The sequence below is a fragment of the Episyrphus balteatus genome, chromosome 1, assembly GCF_945859705.1.
Source record: "Episyrphus balteatus chromosome 1, idEpiBalt1.1, whole genome shotgun sequence".
Classification (NCBI taxonomy): Eukaryota; Metazoa; Arthropoda; class Insecta; order Diptera; family Syrphidae; genus Episyrphus; species Episyrphus balteatus.
The window spans coordinates 41,467,769-41,477,596 of record NC_079134.1 but is presented as its reverse complement, the minus strand read 5'-3'; the positions used below and the strand labels follow the sequence as shown (position 1 = coordinate 41,477,596).

The 9,828-nt window shown below is 32.4% G+C and overlaps 1 protein-coding gene across 1 annotated transcript; it reads left to right on the top strand.

Annotated features, from left to right (window-relative positions):
• The first annotated feature begins 1,964 nt into the window (after window positions 1-1,964).
• On the top strand, window positions 1,965-6,656 carry LOC129921321 (calcium and integrin-binding protein 1-like). Its single transcript, XM_056003115.1, has 5 exons — window positions 1,965-2,222; window positions 2,304-2,338; window positions 2,404-2,651; window positions 6,049-6,247; window positions 6,318-6,656. The coding sequence occupies exons 1-5, from the start codon at window positions 2,172-2,174 to the stop codon at window positions 6,337-6,339; spliced, it is 555 nt and encodes a 184-aa protein (XP_055859090.1). The 5' UTR covers window positions 1,965-2,171; the 3' UTR covers window positions 6,340-6,656.
• Window positions 6,657-9,828: the final 3,172 nt, after the last annotated feature.

Here is a 9,828-nt window from a genome sequence, read left to right as displayed (position 1 = left end):
CTTTATCAATATTTTCGAAGAAACACAGTTTCAGGGAAATTATTTCGTCGTAATTAAACCTTTTTAATTAGATATTGTTTTGTTGGAGTAGGTGAAGGAATTTCGAAACTGTTTAGGTATTTAATTTGAATAAGATTTTCGGGGAATAAATAAATGAAGTGTAAGAAGAAATGAACTTTCATCTACAACCTTCCTTTACATTTGGTGGTTTCCAATGCAACGGGTGCTATGATGAGTCCAAAAAAATCATATAAATTGGTAAATTGAAATTAAATTTAAAACATTAATTTGAGTCACAGACTTGAGGCCGACTTTAGTCGCCGATTTTAGTGGCCGACTTTAGTCGCAGACTTAAGTCGCAAACTTTAGTCGCAGACTTTAGTCGTCGACTTTAGTCGTCACTTTAATCGTCCACTTTAGTCGTCGACTTTAGTCGCCGACTTTAATCGCCGACTTTAATCGCAGACTTAAGTCGCAAACTTTAGTCGCCGACTTTAATCGCAGACTTTAGTCGTAGACTTTAGTCGTCGACTTTATTCGGCGACTTTAGTCGTCGACTTTATTCGGCGACTTTAGTCGTCGACTTTAGTCGCCGACTTTAATCGCCGACGTTAATCGCCGACTTAAGTCGCCGATTTTAGTCGCCGACTTGATTCGCCGACTTTAGTCGTTGACTTTAGTCGTTGACCTTAGTCGTCGACTTTAGTCGTTGACTTTAGTCGTTGATCTTAGTCGTCGACTTTAGTCGTCGTTTTAGTCGTCGACTTTAGTCGTCGACTTTAGTCGTCGACTTTAATCGTCGACTTTAGTCGTCGACTTTAGTCGTCGACTTTAGTCGTCGACTTTAATCGTCGACTTTAGTCGTCGACTTTAATCGTCGACTTGAATCGCAGACTTTAATCGCAGACTTTAATCGCAGACTTTAATTGCAGACTTTAGTTGCAAACTTTAGTCGCCGACTTTAATCGCAGACTTTAGTCGCAGACTTTAATCGTCAACTTTAGTCGCAGACTTTAATCGCCGACTTGAATCGCAGACTTTAATCGCAGACTTAAGTTGCAAACTTTAGTCGCCGACTTTAATCGCAGACTTTAGTCGCAGACTTTAATCGTCAACTTTAGTCGCAGACTTTAATCGCCGACTTGAATCGCAGACTTTAGTCGCAGACTTTAGTCGTCGACCTTAGTCGTCGACTTTAGTCTTCGACTTTAGTCACAGACTTTAGTCGCAGACTTTAGTCGTCGACTTTAATCGCCCACTTTAGTCGCCAATTTAGTTAAGTTGCAACTTTAGTCGCAACTTTAGTCGTCGACTTTAATCGCCGACTTTAGTTGCCGACTTTAGTCGTAGACTTTAGTCTCAGACTTTAGTCACAGACTTTTGTCGCCGACTTTAGTCGCCGATCTTAGTCGCAGACTTTAGTCGCAGACTTTAGTCGCAGACTTTAGTCGCCGACTTTAGTCGCCAACTTTAGTCGTCGACATTAATCGCCGACTTTAGTCGCCGATTTTAGTCACCGACTGATGGAAAATCAATATTCAGCTCTGGAATTTTTTTTCATACAACTACCCGTACTGCTATTGGCGTTTTGAGCACATACTACTAGCACCGTAGTTTCAACTTTTGAACTAATTTTAACAAAACGGATGTTTACTTTTTGTATACCATGGCGTCTTGGCGTCCATGTCAAAAGTCCTAACAAAAAAAAGTAAAATGTCGGATGCTAGCTTCTTCCGTCCTGTTAATTTAAGTTTTTTTTCTGACCACCGATAGCGCATTTCAACTTCACCAATCGCCAATAGCATACCCTTCCGGTGTGGTCGGGCCTTAACACAACCAATTCAAAATAATAAGGTACAGCGGCTGTATAAACACAAACCATTGCGCACATACCCTACATCAAATGACAGCTGCCAAAGCGTAGGCGTCTGTCAAACTGAAAGCTGTCAAAATTCTTTTGGTTTTTTGTCCCAGTTGTAAATTTTCAGTCTAGATTCTGTGTTTTTGTTCTCTTCCACCGACACAATTTTCTTTATTTAATTTTTTATAGGCTAAATAGAGTTATTAGCTTCTAGCTTTCACCCAAAAAAAAATAATTCTTATCATGTGTTAGTTAATAATAATAAAACAAATAATCTCACTGAAATTAGTTTAAGTAAGCGGCTATTTAAATGGGTCAAACAAAAAGCCAATTTACCGATGAAGAACTTCAAGATTATGAGGTAAAATTTATCACATTCACACATTCCTTTGGTCAAATTAGAAGAATTTCCTGATATATTTTATAAAATTCAATCTAACAGGATTTAACATTCTTCTCGAAAAAAGAAATTCTCTTGTAAGTAGAAAAAAATTATCAAATTTATGCTCCTTTGGAATTTACACTTTTCCCGTCTTTCTTAGGGCCCACAAAAAATTCAAATCTCTTGCTCCAGAAAAGGTCGGTCATAATAAAAATGCCAAATTATCAAAATCCAAAATACTGGAGTACCCGGAACTACGGGTGAATCCATTTGGCGATCGCATTTGCAAAGTGTTCAGTTCCAGCAACGACGGCGATTGCACCTTCGAGGACTTTCTGGACATGATGTCGGTGTTCAGTGATGCATGCCCGAAATCGTTAAAAGCAGAATATGCTTTTCGTATATTTGGTAAGTCGTAAGATAGTTCTGGAGAGCGGAAGTCGGTTGTAGCCCCGCTTACCATTTTTTTTTTTTTTTGTTCATTTGTGCAATTAATTATTGTGTTTTTCGCGGGCGGATGGTGTTTTATTTTTTTGTATTGTATTTTTTTGTTGATTTTGGGTTACCCAAGCGTATTGCATGCATTAGCGACTGTAATTATTTATACAGCCAATTTATCCACTTAGCGATTTGTATATAATTTCATTTGCAAGATATAAATCGTTGTGTGACTTTTTTAATCTATTGGCAATTGATTCTTTATTCTCTGTAATTCTTTAGTTTGAAAAGGTAGATTGTAGCTTGATAGAAGTTGATTAATTTTTCTACCGACAAATCAATTTTTTTTTTTTTTTGATGGAATAGTCGTGTCAATCAGGTAGTTTTTCGTACATATTTGTTTTTAGATGTTCTACCGCTGATATGTATTTTTGGTAAATCTTATCTTTAACAACTCAAACATTGACTTTATCAGTAACTTTTCGCATCATACATTTTATGACTTGTCTTGTGTTAGTTAGATAGTTCAATGTCTTCGTACAGATGAAAGAAGTTCGCACCTTCACTAGCAAAAAATTCCCCTAATCAAGCATTCTTATATTTATAAGATAAAGTGAAGATACATTTTTAAGCCTTTGGCTTGTTGGTTGTTGTTGGTTGTCCTTAATTTTTTTAAAATGAAAAACAAAAAAGAAACTGATTGATTGGGTGTAAAAGACACCCCAGTGCCAGACGCTATCAAAATTAACAAGACTAACGCCAAAACATGATTGTCAAACTATATAACCGGGACATACTGAATATATTTCTATGCTTGAAGTTCGTTTCTCTTCATATCAAACCCAAAGTCATTCGGTTAACTCGATTATCGTCAAAGGATAACTTTCTGACAATGGTCTTGTTTCACATCTTATTCTTCTTCTTTTTCAATTTCGACTGAAACCACGAAGTCTACGTTCAACTGTTCCACCATGTAGCTCCAAATATAAGATTCGTCTAGTAATATCTGAAAAACGTCAGAAATCCGTCCAAGTTTTGATTTGTTTCATATATCTCACTCTGAAATAATTTAAACACAGAATAATCCGAAATAATAATTTGTACCTATCATGTTTCATATCTGATCATATCGTTTGTTCCAAGATTTTTTAAGGTTCCCGCTGCGATTGTGTTGAAAATGGTTCCTAAGATTTTTGTGCTTTTTTGTTAGTCCTGGGGCCTGCTCTGTATTTCGTTCCGAAAGTAAAAAATTTCTAAAACGAATATTTTGTACTCTCTATTTCATAAGCGGAATTAAATCTACTACTACTTTTTAAATGAGAATTCCCAAAGTGAAGTTTTCAAAATGTTATTTTTTGAAAGAAAATCTTAGCGATATGGTAACAAATTAAGCAAATAAAATGTATCTAAACAAAATCTCCAAGTGTAAAATTTACAAAAAAAAAAATATATAATAGGTATGTTAATGGAATTCGCGTGTTTCGCATACCGATTTGATACATATAAATTTGACATACTATAACACCAAGAAAATCCAACAATTTATGGAAGTGATTTGAATTAGAAATAAATGCAAAAGAAACGCAGGCTGATATGGGATGCTTGCCAGCGAAAATTCAATAATTTTCCGTTCAATCGGTTAGTCATTATTTTCTACATCTTAGTGCAACCTTATCTATTTGCCTTAATTTTATAGTAAGTGGAAATAGTATTAAGTACTATTTTTTTTTCCATTTCCATAGTTTTACAGAGCACCAATTTGATTTTCGGAATGAAATACAGAGTAGGGCCCTTGTTGTCATAGAAAGCATTTTCATCTCAGCTTACTTACTTTCTTACTTATTAAGAGTGAAGAACACCTTAAAATAGAGCTTCAATCCGTTCTGGATTTTTAACTAAACCCACAAGCTTCTGCAGTCAGCTCTATCCTAAGCCAGATGCATCCAGTTGTTGTATCTTCTTCTCCAATCAACATCACTCTTCAGTCGTATAGAAAAGACATTATATTTATACATTTATCTTACATTATACTGTGCAGAAGTTTTATCCTTTTGGGGTACCGTACTACACAAACGGATAAAATGCATTTTTGCATTTAACATTTTTTGATTGTTATAACCTGAACGTTTGAATGTTATAACCTGAACGTGTATTTAAATTGCAAAATATAATGCTCTGTCATTTTCCCTGAGTCTGAATGTCTTTATCTTGAATAGAACCCGAATATAAGCTTTTTTAAACAACAATTTTGAGTCTATTTTGTTCCATTTTTGTTGTTCAGTTTTTTGTTAGTTTGTATTGTATGAAAACTCTCGAACAAAATTTCGAAAATATAAATACTTATATTTTGAGTTCTATTGGTCATATATTCAAGATTGAGGTTTTCAGACTTAGGAAATATGATATAGAATTATATTTTATATTTAAAATAAAAAACTATTCAATTCCTTCCCACATTTCACGATGCATTAAAAATACTAACATTGCAATATCTACCGATGTTAATGCAGTACAGCGAAGAGTCCACGGTAAAAGTTTTTCCTATGTTACAGTTCTTTTATTTGATACTAATTTCATCAATTCCATAAATGACCATTCTCCTTTTAAAATGATTTTAAAACCTATAATGGGGGCACCTGAAGTCGCCCTTTGAGGACCAGACTCATTAAATAAAATGACAATCTTCAACACTACAGCATTACCTTGTTGTTCAAGTGATCTACTTAATAACGAATGCTTTTTTTTTTATTGATAATTAGATTCCAACTGGAACGAAAGCTTCGATAAATTGTTAGCTTACATGGTTACATGAGCATATCTGAGCAATTATTCAATGTACCTCGAAAGCGTATATGAAAGTTAAAGGTTTAAAATCAATTAGTTCTGCAATGAGTTTAGATTATTTCCGAACCGTGCAACTTTAGTTATTAATTGTTTATAAGGTATAAAATATTAATTTCTATTCACCAATGTTTAAGTGTAAAAAATACAAATTAACTATTGACAGAGGGAGTATAATATAAAGTGGGAGTTCTACGAAATTTAACAAGAACTCCATTTAATCAAAAATCGTAAAGATTCGGGTAAAAAAAAGTAACCGAATTCTGTTTTTTCAGCATATTTCGTATTGAGCATTAGCTTTGAGACACCCTGTATAATACTTCTGTGTGTTCACATTAATTGTTGCACCGAGTTCAACGACTTTTGTTTCAACTATTTTTTTATCGACTGATAAACTGTTGCAAAATCAAATCTTAAAAAAAACATTCTTTGTTGGAATTTCTTAACGATTCATAAAAAAAATTTTGCACACATAAGATATACTAGCGATAGTGAAATTTCTTCTTTTTTATATTTATTTTCTTAGACTTCGACGGCGACGATATGCTGGGCGTATCTGACCTCAAACAAGTCATTGAACGTTTGACGGGTCCAAATAATCTCAACGACAGTGATATTAAACAACTAATACAAAATGTTCTTGCCGAGGCTGATTTGGATGATGATGGAGCATTATCATATCCAGAATTTGAACATGTCATTGATAAAGCCTCCGATTTTAGCAAGTAAGATTTTTCTTCTCATCATCAATATAACAAACTAATTACTAACATTTATCATATTTTTCTCTTTTAGCTCTTTTCGAATAAGACTTTAAATATATTGCACAAAAACAAAAAAAAAAAAAAAAACAAAAAAACATGGCATAAATTTTCTTACATATTTATATCAATATTTATTCAAATTCTCATATAAATAAATGAAAAATATTCTCTCAACACACAAATTGTATAATACACAAACTACACATATAGTCAACTTATCAATGATAAATTATTAAGTTTTAATTTTTTTAATTTTTTTTTTATTTTAAGTTTAACGATATAATGCGATCTTGTCACACAAATATTTATTATATATTATTATACCTATATCTACTACAACTATACATACTTTTACTATACAAACAAAATTGTTGTATTTTATCGTAGAGTTATTTAAAAACTTAGAAAAAAAAAACACAAAAAACTTTGTATTTATTTATTGAAACAAAAAAAAAAAAAAACAACAACAAACAAAACATATAAAAAACATTTATACATACTTCTTATTATAAAATTAAAAAAAAAAGTGTGCATAATTTATAAGATGATGCTTGGAACCATGTTAAAAAAAAAATTATAAAATTAGACTATTTTTTTCTTAAGAGCACAAGTCTCGATTTATAAAAATACTTTTTTGTAGTTCCTAATTAAATATTTCAAAACAAAATATTTTATAATAATTCAAAGCATTCGGCTTCTTTTATTATTGGCAACTGCGTGTTGAAACACATGTAAAACTTTGAAGTTGCATCTGTTTAACGTGTCGAATTCATTGATTTCGATGATTTTTTCTCAAAACAGAATATGTCTTCGCATCCCCTTAAAAAACCGCAAATGCACTATTGACGCTTGGATTTTTGCTCCTAGTGAAAAAATCAACGTGCTTCTCGTGTTGTGGCGTTGAATTTCTTAATATGTATTTATTATTTAATCCGAAATGGTAACAAAAATTTCTAATTTCAAAAGTTTAGTAAATTCGCGGAATCCTGCGTTCAGTAAAGGACATTTTTATCTATGACAAAATGTTAGAATCAAAAGACTTAAATGTTCAAAAAGCATCAATATTATATTGCCTTCAGCAAAAGTATTAAAATCTTAATTTCTAAAAACGATTTCCGGTTCTGAGCCTCTTAAAAAAATCAAACTTCCTTGTAGCATATAATTTAGACAAAATCCATGCTGGACATCGTGGACAATTTTCCTTGCTTAAGAGAGCCTAAAACAATACAAAAATATAAATATCGTCATCGTGGAAGACGAATACCTTAAGCTTTAACATAAACGAATCCGTTTTTTTTCGGATTATATTCGTCCTTTAGTTTAAAAGAGGTGTTTTTACAAGGATGGCAGAACAACTTTTCTAAACCCTGATGTTTATCGTTATAACTCACGAAGGAATGAAGCCATTTGTTTTGAAATTAACTCAAATCACTGAAAGCCTGTACCATCTAGCTTGATAAATATCTAACTTTATAATTTTTTGCAACACAAATCGTTCGATCACATTCAATTTGAAAATTTCTTTTTTAAACTAGATCTTCGTTTTTGAATGTTTTGGTTCTTGTAACCTCTGGTCTATTGTTGAAGTGTGTGAAAAATTGTATAACTCGTTTTTGTGTCTTCTTAACTAGCCCATGTTTATTTCTTGGCTTTCTCTGCCAAAAAAAAAATATTGTTAAAAGTTTTTCGATTCTTTTATAAATTTAAGGATGTGTCCAAGTCAACAATTCTTTGAAAATACTTTGACCTCCTAGAAACTCATCAAAATTCACGTTCTGTGTTAAGATTCTTGTTGATTGAGAATAAGAGTAGTGGTTCATTCTGTCATATCGAAAGAATTCAATCAACAATATTGAGCCCAGTTCTGAATGAAAGCATCAGATGAAATGTTTTTGGAGAAGGGCTTCCAAATTCCAATCGAAAAATTATTCTTAATAATAAAGAAACAACAGAGAAGAATAAATTCCTAAATTAATTTTTAAAAAACATTCTCTAACATTTTGAATCAGCGGTTGTGTTTACCTTGTGTGCCAGTACTTAATACAAAAATTCGATACAATCGAGCAGTGGTAGTATCTACTTTGGTGCCGACCTTCGAATTTATCGATTCAATTTAATTGTAACAAGTTATGTTCTTTTGCATTCGGCTTCCTCTATTCTCCTTTCAAAGATAATTTTCACTCCCAGTGAAATGTTCTTGGAAAAGGTTTGCCAACCGAATAAATTCAGGAAACGTTATTAAATTGAATTTTTAGGTTTTTATAACGAAAAATTAATGAGATTCAACACGAAAAGGAAAGAAAATCCTTTTATTGTGAATATTTCTCTTTAAAAAATTCCATCAAATTTTTTTATTCAGAATAATACTGCTTGAAAGTAGCTCCAGCTGAATGTCTCATCAGGTTGGAAATTTTTGACCTTCATGTTGATCGAAATTTATTAATGTGTAACACTGTCTTCTACAGTGTTCTTCTTAGCTCCAAATTCTTAAAAACAGTGTCCCAGACATTCCATACGTTTAATGTATAGGTATCTTTTTGTTAATACATTTTGTTGTTGTATCTTCTTTGCCAGATGTCTATTAACAAAACCCGTACCTTAAATCATACCTATCTTCTTTCCTTTAAAAAACACCAAGTTTTTTTCATTCGCCTGCAAGAGAGTCCATAATTATAAACAATACTACTGGAATGTAGTGTCTTTTATAGCATCTCATTGGTTCATCGTGACAGGCGGTTATTCCTCAATTGTTTTCTCAGCCCATTATCAAGTCATTAGACAAATTCCTTGACCAACTCAAAGTTGTACCTATTGATAGTCACGATCTAACAAAGTGTATTATAGGAATCGACTAGCAACTAGATAACTTCGATACCTTTAACAGCTTTCCAGACCTTTGAAGTTTTAAGAAACATCTCATTTTTGTATTATCGATTGCAATGCTCTATAACAACTATGAGAGACATCGGCTAGAACGTATTATCGATATAATTGAGTATCGGCAGTATAATCTTTGGTTTAATCGAAGTTTTCTCAACGGAGAACACTCGATTGAACCAAATCAGGGCCCCTGGTCTGTAACTTTATAACTGGCGATAAACGTTCTTCAACGTCTCTTAAATCCATTTTCTTCCGTAAATTAATCAAAAATTCTTTCAAATTCAGAATTTATGAATTAAGAAATATTGATCTGGAACAAAATTTCTTTTATTTTAATGAGATTTAATGGATTTTAAAGACATTCAAATATTCTATCGCCAGTGATAAAATTTACAGAACATGGGCACAGGTGCTGCCATTGCTCGATAGTACCAAGTTGCTTGCTGAGAACCTAGATTTCGAGTAAAATCTCCTTAGAATGTATTTTTGTTTGTGTCTCGAACAATTTTCCAAGAATCATCCAAATAAATTACCACACTTAATAAATTATTCAAATATAACATCCTACAAAAATTATTGTATTACCAAAAAATGCTACACAACACAGCCAGTCGGTGATTTTTATCAACCAACTCAAAAAAAAAATAAATAAAAACAAACTG